At 33.8% G+C, this 15,339-nt stretch overlaps 1 protein-coding gene across 1 annotated transcript; it reads left to right on the top strand.

Annotated features, from left to right (window-relative positions):
- Window positions 1-3,633: 3,633 nt before the first annotated feature.
- Window positions 3,634-4,829, top strand: LOC131874443 (uncharacterized). Its single transcript, XM_059217825.1, has 2 exons — window positions 3,634-4,130; window positions 4,298-4,829. Exons 1-2 carry the CDS (start codon window positions 3,634-3,636, stop codon window positions 4,827-4,829), a joined length of 1,029 nt encoding a protein of 342 aa, XP_059073808.1.
- Window positions 4,830-15,339: the final 10,510 nt, after the last annotated feature.

A 15,339-nucleotide genomic window follows, 5' to 3' on the forward strand; every position in this document is an offset into this window, starting at 1 on the left:
GTATGTCTGTGAATGTATGTGGTGTTTGATTCAAAAATGGGAAAATAGTTAGTCTTTATGCATTTAAATGCGTTAGCTTGATTTAAAAAAATTAATATTATGAAAAATTAAAAAGGATAAATGTCTTCTTGTTTGACAAGAAATTTGTTTCTAATATATACTTTAGAATAATGAAAGCTATTATTGTGTTATTTATTATTAAAAAATTAAATGAAAAAATGTTATAAATTAAATGTTTGAATTAAAATGTGTTATTTCAATTTTTTTTGTAAATTAAATGAATAGAAAATAAACATTAATGTTTATTTAAATATAGATTTCTAATTGAAACATTTTATTTAATTTTTTTTAAAAATAGAATTTAGATATGTAATATTTTAATCATTATTATATTTAATATTTAAAAAAGCTTAACTTTGTTCTTTATATAAAATATATTATAATATATGTTTTTAATATATAAACTAAAATTTCTTTATTTAACTCTTCAAATTTTCGCCCCATTATGTAGGGGGACATCTCGAAACATGGCTGGGGGGATGAGGCGATTGCAGATCCTCTACCACCTGTGGATCCCTTTGGGATGCAATTGGGCCACATTCCTTAGTGGGTTTTTCGAGGAGGGCAATGGGTGGATATGGTGATTCAAAAGGGTTCTCGACTTGGTAATCTTCAACATGGTGTTCCACATGGTAATGAGGGTTTGCATTGGGTGGTTGATCAGTGGAAAGATTTTTCATTATTGCCCTGTTTTTGGTTATTTCCGTAGTTTTTTCTAGCACAAGGGCGGACATGGTCACAAGTTTGTCAATAAGGCTTCTGGTGTTCGATGGCAAGGTTTCGGTGCTAAAATTTTTAGGGCTTCCAATGGTGACATTAAGGCGAAATCCAGTTTAAATGTGGTGCCACATGAGGGGGCTAGGGTTTCCTCCACTAAGAAGACCCCAGTTGAGTTCCAGACAGTGATAAGCCCTAATATTTCTTCACCTCATATTTCGGTTGACCTACTGTTGGCAGTGGTCATCCTTTGGCTAATCCAGAGGTGGACATTTCAAAGCCACAGTCTGGTTGGCTTCCAGTACCCTCGATTGATGCCTCTATTAATTCTTTGGGTAAAAAAGCCTGTGATCTTTAGGCGCTTGCACTCATCTTTCAGGTTTGGGGTGATGATATTCCTCTTTCAAAATTACAATGCAGGATTCATTCGCACTACTATGGTACCTTGTATTTTCAATTTCTATCTGCTTGTTCTTTCATTGTTGTTTTTGATTCTTCTAAAGCTAGGGATAAGGCTTTAGAGGTTCCATTTTTCTAGTTGGGAAAGAATTTGTTTTTTGTAGAAAATTGGAAACCTCTCTTTGAGCCTTCTTGGGTCTCCGCCAAATAGGCTCCTCTCTGGTTTAAACTTCCTCAGTTGCCCTCTGAATTTGTTGATTTTGATATCGTAAAAAAAATTGGGGATTCCTTTGGCAAGTTCTTACTATCTCATTTGGTATTTGAGGATGGTTTATTTTTGGTTAAAATTTGTGTGTTAGTTACTTCAAATATTTCCCCTCCTCGGACCTACAATATTAAGTCTTCTGCTAGTATTTGGCGTCAAAACATTGTTAAGGATTCTATTGATTTTGCTCATTCCTTGGTATCTATGGATTCAAATTTATTTTTCGATATGAAAAAGATTAAATCTGCCTCTAAAATGATTGACTCTTTTGATAAGAGGGACCTCGAGTCTCTTTCTTGGACTAAAATCCAGACTGTGTTGAAGAATTCTAATATCCCACCTTTTATTCTTCCTTTGGATAAGAATGCCTTAGTTGGTGTTGGCCCAGATAAAACTAATTGTTCTGTTCCTATAAATTCCTTGGATCCTCATAAGGTCATTTGTGCTGATAATGTAAATTCATTACCCACTGGTGTTGTTAATCTTTCTTTGAAATCTATGGAGTTTGACAAGGTTAAACTTGTAGATAAGGTTAATTCTCTATCTTTTGCAGTTGTTAAATCTGCTAACCTAGTTAAACCTTCTTATGAGCAAGGCAGATCAGAGTCTATTAAAGGTTTGGATAGTCCTCTTATCATGCCAGATGATCATCTCATTGACCAAGTGCAAAACATTGTTAACATGAATAATATTGCTCTTAACTCTGAGTTGGCAGACAAAGTGATTACATCGATTGATAATGATTTAGTGAAGCTGGATAAAGATTTATCTTCTTTTCCCACAAATAATCCTTTTGAATTGCTTGATCTGGATAAGGATATGAGTCCTTATGTTCCTAATGTTCCTTTGGGTTCTAATGGCTTTGAGGGTCTGGATCAAGATAAGGATAGGGTCCTTGATGGAGTTGCTCTTTTAGGTTCCAATGGTGGATTGCCTTTGATCCAATCTCCACTCTCTCCTATATCTCCTTTTAATACTCTCGCAAAGAGGGGTCGTAAACCTAAACATATTAAAACCCAGTTGGAAATTGATGCGGGTATCCAATCAACTCTTCTTTCTCCTTTGGATTCTTCCAAAAGGAAAAGGAAAAAGAAGCCTTTTAGTCCGCTGGTTACAAGAGCTTTGGCTTCTAAAAGGAGTCTCTAGAAGGATTTTTTTGAGGGAATGATCTCTTAGACTTCTTATTGTGAAAAGAGGGGAGCCACTACCTCCCCTCCAGGCCAATGAAGATCTTATCTTGGAATGTTAGGGGCTTAAATGACCCTAACAAAAGATGCTTGATTAAGTCTCAATTGGACTTAATAAAGTGTGATATTGTGATGGTGTAGGAAACCAAGTTAAATTTGTCTTTTGCTGAATTATTGTCTTCCTCTTGGAAGCCCTGGAAAATTTGCATTTCTTCCTCTATGGGGGCTACGGGAGGGCTTGTTTTTCTTTGGAATGATTTTAGTTTGGATATCTCTTTGGTTTCCTCTTCAACCAATTGGATGCTTGGGTTAGTAAATAGTAGACTTTCTAATACAAAATTCTAGCTTTTTAATATTTATGGTCCTATTAGCATTGTTGAGAAAAAGAAACTTTGGGAGAATTTAGGTTTGATTGCTTCTCCATTGTTGGGTGCATTTTTGTTTCTTCGGGGTGAATTCAATGCAATTTTATGTCTTGATAAGAAAGTTAGGGGTATCATTCCAAACAAGCATATTATTGCTGATTTTTGTCATTTTATCAAAAAATTGAATTTAGTTGATTGTAAAACTCAAAATGGCCCCTTCACTTGGACTAATATGAGAAAGGATTTCTGTCAAATTGCTGAAAGGTTGGACCATTTTTTGGTATCGGAAAATCGGTACAATTCTGGTTGGGATTTCTTTTCCTTAGTCTTGCCTTTTACTGGTTCAGATCATTTCCCTATTTTATTTTCTATTCTTGAGGATAGGGCCCCTAGGAAGCTTCCTTTCAAATTCGAGTCGATGTGGTTTAGGGACCAATCTATTTTTCCCGTATTGAAAATGTGGTGGTTGTCTGTTCCACATGTTATTGGATCTTAGATGTTTCATATAGTTAAGAAATTGGCTTTTCTTAAAGGCAAGATTAGAGATTGGAATATTTTGCATTTGAAGAATATTTTTGGGGAAAAGGCTAGGATTTAGGAGTAAATTGAGCATATTAATGAGGGTATTTTGGTTTCGAGTATGGATTCTTTGTCCTATGATAGGCTTAAATGTTTGAAAGCCCAATTTGAGGAAGTTTTGGCTTGGGAAGAATCTTATTGGAGGCATAAATCTAGGGATCTATGGCTATCAGAAGGTGATAGGAATACTAAGCTTTTTAACTCTTCAACTAAGCTAAAGAGGCACCGTAATAGAATATCTTGTATTCATGATTCTAATGGGAATTGTCTGTCTAATGATGGTGAAATTGCTTCAGAGGTTGTTAAATTTTTTAAGTCTTTGTTGTCTGCTGAATTTGTCTCTTTAGTAAATAATTTTGTTAATTCAATCCCTTCCCTTGTTAATAAGGATGATAGTAGGATACTTATGGCTCCTTTTACTGTTGATGCAGTAAGAGAGGTGGTCTTTTCCATGCATCCAGGGAAGGCTTCGGGGCCAGATGGGTTCACACATTTGTTTTTTCAGAAATGTTGGGACTTTGTGGGGAATGATGTTTTATTAGCCCTTGAAGAGTCCAGGTGGAATAGAACTATTTTGAAAGAACTAAATACTACTCTTAATGCCATTATTCCTAAGGTGGACAATCCTAACTCTTTCTCTAATTTTCATCCTATTTCTCTTTATAATACTTTGTATAAAATCATTACTAAGGCAATTTCTATTAGGTTGGCTAAGCTCCTTCTAGGATATTGTCTATTGATCAAGGTGGTTTTGTTCCTGGAAGGGAAGCATTGGAGGGTGCAATTGTTTCTCATGATATTCTGCATTCCATTTCACTTCAGAAGACTCTGGCTATGATTCTTAAACTTGATCTGCTTAAAGCATATGATTGGGTTGATTGGCATTCCTTAGTTTCTGTCCTCAATCACTTTGGGTTTTCTCATAGTTGGGTTAAATGGGTCTTTTCCTGTATTTATTCTACTCATTTCTCAGTTTTTCTTAATGGTTCTCCTACTGGTTTTTTCTCTTCCTCTGAAGGGGTTAGGAAAGGGGATCCTCTTTCCCCTTTTTTGTTTATACTTTTGGCTGAGGCTTTAAGTAGGGCCATTTCTGATGCTAGATCTTCAGGTTTGTGGAATGGTATTAGAATTGATGGGTATCCTACTTCACAATCTGATTGTCTTTTTGCAGATGATACTCTCTTATTTGGTTCATCCTCTTTGGAAGAAGCCAGAGTTATCAAAAAGATCATAAATGACTACTCCTTTTCTGGGTAGTAAGTTAATAGTCTCAAATCAAAGGTGTTTTTTCTTAATGTTTCCTCTCTGGTTAAGAAACGATTGACTCATTTTTGGGGTTTTCAAGTGGGGTCCTTCCCTTTTAAGTATTTAGGCATCCATTTTTTTGTTGGTTTAGATAAGGTAATGTTTTGGGATAAAGAGGTTCACACGATATCTTCCAAAATTTATTCTTGGAACCATAAATGGCTCACTTTAGCTGGTAAAATTCTTCTGATTAAATCAGTGCTTAATGCCATTCCTATTTATTTGATGTCTATTTTGAAAACTCCTTCCAAGGTTCTTCATGATCTCAAGGTGTCTTTAAGATCCTTTCTATGGAATGATAATATTGGGGGTAAAAAGAAGATTCATCTTTTAGCTTGGGAAAGGGTGTGCCTTCCTAAGGAGTTGGGGGGTTCGGGTATCAGAGACTTAGTTTATCAGAACAAAGTATTAGGGAATAAACTTGTCTAGAAATTATATATCGACCCTTCTAGTAAATGGGCTTCCATTATGTTTGCTAAGTATTAAAGGGGGCTCTTAGAGAACGACTTTTCACAACCTCTTCTCTCCCGAAAGGATTAGCTTTTTGGAATTTTATTGTTAGTTGCAGATCAGTTATCCTTCGTCACCTCTCTTCTGTAGTTCATAATGGGAAGAAGGCTCAATTTTGGGATGAAGTTTGGAATGGTAATGCTACCTTATCTTCAATTTGGGATTGGTCTCCTTTTTCTAATATCTTTTCTGGTTTCTAGGGTGTTTTTGTTGCTAACTATTGTGATATTGATACTTCCGGTCTTTATCCAGTCTTTCGATGGAAATCTATTGATTTTTTGCCCATTAGTAAAGACCTCAAAGTTTCTTATGAACAGGAGCTTGAAAAAAGATTTCTTGTGTTTCAAGATCAGGGGGATGCTTTGGTTTGGACTAAGAGTGCTTCAGGTTCTTATTCTATAAAGGAAGGGTACAAGGTCTTGTCTCATTCCTCTTCTTCCTCCCCTTGGCCTTCTTAGCTCTTTTGGCATTCAAATTGTCTTCCTAAAGGTGTTTCTTTTGCTTGGCTCACAGTTCAAGATAGAGTTCTCACCAGGTTGAGATTAGATAGGCTTGGGATTACTGTGGTCTTTCCTTGTGTATTTTGTGGTTTCTTTATGGAATCCATGGATCACGTTTTTTCTGCATTGCCCATTTGCTTTGGAGTGTTGGTATTGGCTATTTGGTATGCTTGGATGGTCTTCTTTCATTGGTCCTAATTTATTATCTCATTTTTTGGCTTGGCCTTTGTTATATTCATCCTCATTTTACTCTTCTCTTTGGGTTGTTGCTCCTTCTATTGTCATTTGGAACATCTAGCTTGAAAGGAACTCTAGGATCTTTAAACAAAAACAAACTTCATTGTCGGATGTGCTTGAGAAGATTCAATCTTCCATTTTTGAGGCAGTTCTTTCTTACATTTATAAAAACTTGGATCATTTGTGCTCCTTTTCTCACTGGGATAATTGGGTCACATGAAAATGGAATTCACTTTGACTCATTCCATCTCATGGGACTGTAGCATCAGGATTTTCCTCTCTCACCAAGCGTAGGCTTGCTAAGTGGTCTCCTCCCTCACAATTCTCATTGAAATTAAATTTTCATGGGGCTGCTAAGGGTAATTCAGGAAAGTCAAGGATTGGAGTTGTCCTTTTTTATCACAATGCTAAGATTGTCAAAGCTATGTGTAAATTTATTGGTGTAGGTTCCAACAATTCTGCTGAATTTCATGCTTTATCTTTTGATCTTGATTTAGCCATCTCATTGGGCATTAAGGATATTATCATTGAAAGGGATTCAATGCTAGTTTTTCAATCGGTCTCTAATAAGAAATGTGTTTCCTGACACTTACAATACCTTTTAGATCAAATTCTTACTCAATTAAAGTGTTTTACTTCCTTTACTATTTCTCACTACTATTGGGAAATAAATTGTCTTGCAGATCATCTTGCTAATAAGGTTGTAATTGAAGGTGTTGAGTATTTGGAAGTCTCCCCTCAAGATATTACCTCTTCTTGCATGAGTGTTCTTTTTTAAGCTTTTCGTTGGTTCAAGTTTAGGATCAGGGGTCTTGTTTGATTTAGTATGGCAAGTGTATTCTGATCTTTAATGGATTGATCTTTCCTTTGGTTGGGTGTTTTTCCTTTTTTGATTGACTGTGGTCTGTGGCTTTCATCACATTCCTTGTTGGTTGTGGATTTTCTTTTGTGTATTACATTAGGGAGGATGTTGTCTGGCCTTATGGAAACATTTTCACTAATGGCATACTCGGTAAGTACTTCCTTAATGAGTAAGGAGGGTCATGGAGCTTCATCCATTTGGTTTGGATCTTGTCTGTGATGAAAAAGTTGTTTTTTCTCAGGCTTTGATGCCCTCACACACTTGGTTATTATCAGTGACAGGCACTTTGTTTCGTAGGTTAGATGTTTTTTATTTTGGTAATCATGGTGGGAAGCTTTCCTTTATCTTCATAACACTAAGGTGGATGGTAACTTTATTTGATGACATGACATGTACGACAAGTTTCTATTTTTTTGACTATCTAGTAGATTGGGTTTATTTGGCTAATCATACATTTGATGCCCAAGGTATATCTGGCTAATCATATTTGCCCACACCTCTCTTATTCATTTGTTCATTATTTCGAGTTGGCATTTGCTTAGCTAGTTTTGTAGCTGGCTTCTTGATTCGGTAATCATGGTGAGGTGAGCTTGGGTAAGTTGGCTTGCGGCAACTTCTCTGTGATATACCATGTTTTGGGCAGTTATCTTTATTATGGGTGGCAATCTACTTACTTGATTGACTAATCATGACTGGTTGTTCTTTGTTCACTCCCTTGGCAAGTGGGTTTGGTATTTATGCTTCGATATGTTAATTCTTACTCTTTCCATGTTGTATCATGCTTTTCCATGGTTGCATTCATGATGATCTTTCTTGCTCGGTTTGGCTTATATACGGGCTCTGGTTCTTCTTTTTCCATGCTTTTCTTTTATGTATTTTGGTGGTTCTTCTCATATATTAAGGTGATCTGTTTCATTCAAATGATTTTGTTAAGAGTTGGAAGATGGTGGTTGTCTTCGAGGCCTTGGAAATTGCAGGTGGTTCGGTACATGTGGTGGTTTCTCATCTCTCTTTTGCTAGCTTGGCTATTTCTATGGGCTATCCTTTGGCTTGGCCTCATTTTGGTTCCATCGGGTTTACAACATCCCCTCCTTCTTCTTATATGGATTATTCTGTGTTTGCTCATAGTTTTTGTCTTGGCAGGCTCACTTGTAGCAGTTTCTCTTCTGGTTTTTTGTCTCATGCTAATTAGTGGCTTGGAGACTTTTTCTTTATAGGCAGGGGTGGTTCGTGGTCGACTTTTTTGGCTGCTCTTCCTTTTTGTGGTGGATGTTGATCATCCTACTGATTTGAATGACAACTTATGCTTGTATGCATCCCATGGGAACTTCTTTTATGTCTAATGAAAATATTATATAATATGGGGTGGGTTTTTGGTGGTATGTGCCCAAAAGGCTTTTGTAATGGGTAGGTAGGCTTTATGATTTTGAGCAATACTGAAGGGTTTTCTTACTAGTTCTTTCCCTTCAGTGCTCTTTGAACCAGACACCTTGTAAAAAAAAAAAATATTAATATATTTCAGTGGTATATCCACTTTTATCAAAAAAAATAAAAATTCTTTATTTAAATAATTATATTTTAATATATATATTCATTTATTTTAAAAGAATGAAATAAAATAAAAGTATTGCATTTTTAAATAAAAATATACTTTAACTTACAAGTAAAGTTTTTTTTAGAAATAAAAATAATTCTTAGTGTTGAATATAATAAAAACTTTCAAACTAGTATGATTTTCTTTAGAAAGAAAACAAGTCTATGCATACCAGTAAGTGAAAGTCTATGCTTACTTGTAAAAATAAAATAAAAGTAGCACTTGCACCTAAATGAGGTGCAATGGTTATGTCGATAGTAATTTATATAATTACAAATTTGACAAATGACTTATAATTGAAAGTATAAATACTTTATCAATTTCTTGGCATTGACATTGAGACTACTCACATCATACGCCAAGAGATATCTATTGAAGAGCATAAATTTTTTTAATCCTAATTGAACCATAAAGCTAACTCTATACCTAATTGAATCTCAACCCTAATTGAAAAACTAATCAAGTGTAAACTCATTTTGTGTATATCTTGCATGTTGTTTTATTTGCATTGAAGGCCTATTTACATCAATGGTAATAAATGGCATAGAGGGAGCTCTCTCAACACATGTTGTACAAACATCATTTAAAATAATATGAGAATTTTATTTAAAAGACACACTAAGAGATATCATTATGTTGATGACTATATTATTTATTCATTATTCCACTAAAATTAAATAATATGTCATATCGTAGGTCTCAAAGATATAGAATTTGGGTGGATTTATCCTTTTTGAACCCTTAATTTAAGAAGAATAACTTGTTTATGAACCAAGGAGTGCAACTGTCTCTACACATTTTTTAAAGTTTTTTCTAGTATCCCATTGTAAATGCATTTATGACACAAAGGATTTTCTTCTATTCCACACAAATTATAATGTCCACCAAAATGTAGAACCCTTCATTCTTACCTTTACCTTTGCATATCTAGATCTCAATTCAATGCCTAAAATAAAGGTAACACACTGTTTGTTAATGGCAATTGAATTCATTCCAACTTTAATGATATTTAACATTGTGGAAAGGCAAATCCAACCTCTAAAAGTTCCATGGAACACTCGTCTATGTCTTTCGAATTTCCTAGCTCTTTGGGTTCAATTTCATAGTACTTGGGATTATATGTTATTATGTGCTTGAAAGTTTCTAAATCATTTTTAATAGTTCTTTTACAATCTCCAGGCTTCCATATTTTACATGTATACCATTTGAGTTGCAACTACAACATTTGAAAAAAAAATCTGTATGTTATCATTTGATGGAGGCCCATACCCTATTCCAAACATGCCCTATTGGAAGAGGGAGTAAGGATGATGGCTAAGGTTGTGGAGTTTAGGTTTGTGCCTACCAAATTACATTTGTTTGAAAGTTTTTGAAGCCTTCTCAACAATTCACTTTGTTCATATTTTGCAATAGTTCAAGTCCATGAGATCATAGTTATTTGATTATTCTAGCAAATAAGTCGCGTGCCTTGTCAATAATTCTACATTTTGTATACATCTACAAAGAATTTTTAACAATTATTTTTGACAAATATCCTCCCATTCATTATGCTTTGATGGATCTATGTATATCTTGTTTGAAGGCTTCCACTAGTACTATTGTCTCTAGAAATAGGGTTCACAAGTTTATCTATGTAAACAAGGAATTAAACCTATTTCACAAGAATCACATTAAAAGGAGAATGAAATCAATAGATTCAATCTCAATTTTATTAGGAATAGGGTTGAAAATAGACTGAGTTATACACTACTTTTTATTGAGTTGAAAATGGAATTAAAAGGATGTAATTTGAATGCTAGATCTAGGGCAAATTATGGAAAATTGGCATAAAATAACATAAACAATATTTACAAATGCAGTATGTAGAAACAAAGTTGGATTTGAGGTGAGGGAATAGAGAGGAACCTATGCCTAAAAGTACAAGACTGAGGAGCTTAGGTGACCCTATCCTCCAACTATCGGATGCGGACAAACAATAAACTATTAGAAGTAGAATGCTTCGTAGAATATATGTCAAAACTTGGGGCAACTTGTTCTAGGACCGGATTAATTGGGGTGACTCAATCCAAGTTCAAGTCACTTGGGGCTACTCAGTTCAAGACTAGGTCACTTGGGGTGACTCAGTCCTTGACTTGGTCACTTGGGGTGACTCGGTCTAGGACTAGGTCACTTGGGGCAACCTAGTCCTTTTCTTTTCACTCCTACAAAATATGGATTTGGTCATCTCTATCTACTCTACTTGATTTTGTAATTGCGGCTCCTAAACCTATCACATACACATAAAAAGAGAAGAAATGGTATTGTTGATAGGGTTTTCCTAAGTCAAACTTAGGTTTGGAATTAATTCAAATTGAAATTGAATTGAAAACACTTGAATTTAAATGATTTATTTAATTGATTATACTTCAATTGATGAAGCAATGTATTTAGGGTAACTCCTCTATGTGTTGATACAATAACATGATAAATCACATAAAATCCATCATGAAATCAAAATTAAAACATAATTGAATTTCCCTAATGTAGTTTTCTGCTCCTTGAATCAAATCTACTCTTGAAGTGTTTCTCTTGAATTGGAAAGATAGCATAATAATGAAATGCAATAATGAGATGATGAAATGAATTGAGAGGAATGCCTTATATAGGGATTTCATAATAAAATCATCTTTAGACTGACTTAGATTCTTTAGTTTTTTTGCATAGAGCTAGATTTGGATAGGATAGGAGCTCCTTATTATCCCCCCAAAATTTGGGGAAAAAAACCTCAAACTGGGATGCTTGGGATATCTTGGTCTTGACAATTTCAGCCTAACTTTGTGAAATTATTGGATCTTAATTACAAAAATAGGTTTCTCTGAATATATATAATTTTTTAGATGGGGGAAATGTGTCTTGAGATTTGAAATGGGAAAGATGTATAATAAATTAGGATAATAAAATATAAAGGGCATACCTATAATTGAGGGCTCAAATAATAAAGTGTTGATGTATTAAAGTGGAATAAGACTCAATGTAATATTTAATTAAATATTAATTAATTATAACAAAGTTCTTATAATTCATAGGGAAATGGAAAATACTAAAATGGGTGCTACGAGAGTGTGAAATTAGACACCCTAATTAAAGATGCACAATTTATGATGCTACATTTAGCCCCCACTTTAGCGGAGTATGATCTTATGGTCATAATCACAATAAAGTACAAATGTAGAGATAGAGAATTTGAGAACAAGACAAACTACTTGGATATGAGAATACTAAATCTGATGATTGATCAAGCTCTCAAGAATAGGATCCTATGAATCCATGCAAGTAACCTTCAAGTATACAAAAAAGAAATAAACATTAGTACTAAAACAATTCCAAGCCAATTAGTTAAAAAGACCTCAACATCAAAATGTCTCAACCGTTAATATCATTCTTGACATATTGCAAGAGAAAAAGTGGATTTATAGAAAGAACACTTGAACATATACCAACTTAAAGGAGATGAAACCATGATCCAATGCTAACAAAGTATGTTATGTTATGGGTTCAAGGGAGATAGAGAAAAGAACATGGATTCCATGAGGTAGCAAGTTATGTTATGTTAGGTGATCCATGTGGAGAGGAAGAGTCGAAATAGTCTAGCAAGTTGTGTTATGCTAGTTCCACTCACCCTGAGAAACATATGAAAGGGTTGTGTTATGCTAGTCAACCCACCCTAAAAAATTGACAAGAAAGAGTTAAAAGGCCAATCAAGATGTGTTATTCTAATCAACTCATACTAAATAATGGTGAAAGAGAGTTGAAAGGTCTAGCAAGTTGTGTTATACTATTCATCTCTTCTTGAATTTTAGTGCAAATTGAATAGGGAGAGTGTTATGCTGATCAACTCAATCTCTTTATATAATATTGATAGTTTAAGGAATAAAGTATGAGGATGCAACAATACCGTGTATGATAGTTTGACAAAGATAACTGAAAAATGCATCTAGGAGACCACATATATACCCCCCCTTAAGATGTCAATGTAGTCGTATGTTGATATCTTAAGGTTTAAAAGAACAAGGAACACATATAAACACATTTAACATCAAGGAGATATCATATAAGCAACAATGTACATGCAATTCAAGCCAAAGAGGGCATAACTCTTTTGAGGAAAGGAAGAGAAAGTTGTAAAAGGGATATCTTGCAACAAGTGTAAAGGGATCCTTTTGAGGGATTCATAATTGAAAAAGGATGAAGATATCTACCTCCTAGAGTAGATCTTTAATAAAAGACAACATCTTCAAGAGGGAAGGAGACCAAGAATGCACACCTTCCCAATTGCTAGGAAAAGTGGATTCTTAGTGAAGGATTGCATAATTTCTAAGGAGAGATCATTCATAAAATACATATCATTTCAAGCAAGGAATAGGTCCTAACCAAGAGACATATATGTACTCACATGATGGATAATTTTATGCTATACAGGACATCAACCTATGAAAGATGCAACTCAACAAGGAATAGATTGCAAAATGGCTTTAATTGAGATGACCTACCTATAGTTTGGAATAATTTTATATAGATTTCAATGAGATACATTACCCTTGAAGGCCACTACAAAAGGTTCCATTCTTACCTTTTTCGTATGGTAAATCACTTCAGACATAATGTTAAGATGAATATTGTATTCTAGTTGTTTTCCTCTCTTGATTAGTCCATTAAAAAGTTATTTCTAGTGATAAAGCCCTTCCCCTTCACCAAGGGTTCATTTATTGTCTTTATCTCTATAATATATCTCTCACCTTATCCCATTTTATTTTCCCTCATATCTACAACCAAACTCTAACCAAGATAGAAGAGGATCCTACCCTTAAGAAGTTGAAATATAAAAATCGATCCCCTAATGGGATTCATGTCACTCCATAAGAGGATCCTATTATTGTCCACTTTTTGGACTCCTCTCCTTCCTCTTTAGGGGCAAATAAAGTTTCTTTTGAAGATCACCTTGAGGGTTTCAATTTTTTTGTGTCCAATGAAAATTCTACCTCACCTACTATCCTAGTCAAGAATATGTCCCTGATTCCCCTCTAACAATTTCAAACCCTCTTTTAACCCTTCCCAATGCATTTTCACATTAGAGAGTCCAATCCTTCTATATATCTAAAATCTTATATATGCACAACCCCCACAAACCCAAACCTATAAGTCCTTCTAAGACCTCTAAATATTTCACTCTTTGTACCTAGCTCAGTGAAAAAATGAACAACCTCTACAAGGTGTACACCATTCAAAACGATATCCTAAAATGGAAATTAGCCTAGTGGTATGTTGCAAAGAAAATGAGATCCATAAATTAGAGTCCCTTTTTTGGTCTAATTCCCTGGAGAGGCAAGATGAGGAGATCAAAGATGGTGCGTGAGATTCTTTTTAAAATATGGGTACTAAGTTCGACAAGTAAGATCAAATAGAAAGGGAGTTGGTATATATGATGAAGGTGATTGAGAATATTGATGAGAGGAGAAATTTTGAAAGAAATGTGGTGAATCTTAAAGGAAGATAGGAGAATATCCTCAAGAACGTGAAGAATATTATGTTTATTACAAAGAATATATGAAAAATACTACCACAATATGCAAGTATTTCAATCTTAGCTTGAGAAAATAAGAACCAAACATAAGGTGAAAGAGTCTATTGCTCAGGCTTCCTCTCCAAACTCTACTGATAAAACTAACAATAAAAGTGAGAAAGAAAAGGGTAAAGCCTTGGTACAACATGATATTCCTCTTGTTACTAATGAAGAATTGAATATTTTTCCTAAAGAGCTATTATTTGAGGAAAATTAGACTATCTCAATAAGGAATGGTGGGCAATCAAATACCTAAAATTTCTTTGGCTATTTTGTATTGGGTTTGGGCCCTTTCCCATGTTTATCTTAATCAAAACCTTAGAGTGTTTTATAATTTCAACTAATTGAATTATTTTGTAGCCACAAACTCCTAATTATTAAAATTGACTTTATAATGTTTTACAAAATTTTAATTGGTGGTGGGGCCTGTACTTTATCTACAAGCATTAGATTAGCATATCCTATTCAAAGTAAATTTGTCGTTATTAAGTTAATAATTGTCACTGATATTGACAATGGCAATGTTTTCTCTCTTTCTCTATTATGTCCTTATTACTATTACCATATCATATTGTTTAGGAAAAAATGTTACATATGAAAGAAATAATTTGTGATGTGAATTTAAAAGATTTCTAATTGTTTAATTGTTAAATATAAATTAATTATATTTTTAAAAAATTGCAAAAGCTATCAATTTATATGAAAATAAAAAACAAAAATTATTAAGAAAAAAAATAAAAGTTATCATCAATAAACATAAAAAATACTTATTAAAAACAATAAATATGTTTAAAATATTATAAAAAATAAGTATTTTCCATATTTGTAAATATCATATTTTAGTTTTATAGAAATATTTAGAAAATATAATTTAAATCATTCTATCTTTGAAGTGAAATTAGCATGATTGATTTATTATTATATCACTTTTATTTGTCCACCAAATAAGATTAGAAAAACATTGACTAACAAAGAGTTGTAGTTCAATTCATTGAGAACAATTAGTGAGGGTATGGTATGGTCATTGATTACATCATCCACCAAGACTCAAACCTCCATAGATATGATAAAAGAGATGGGATTGGGGTTATGTCTTGAATCACTGGCAAAATGTATACTCTAAGATTTAAACCTCATAAATATAATATAAAAGGTGAGAT

The sequence above is a fragment of the Cryptomeria japonica genome, chromosome 3 (genome assembly GCF_030272615.1).
Source record: "Cryptomeria japonica chromosome 3, Sugi_1.0, whole genome shotgun sequence".
In the NCBI taxonomy this organism is placed as follows: domain Eukaryota; kingdom Viridiplantae; phylum Streptophyta; class Pinopsida; order Cupressales; family Cupressaceae; genus Cryptomeria; species Cryptomeria japonica.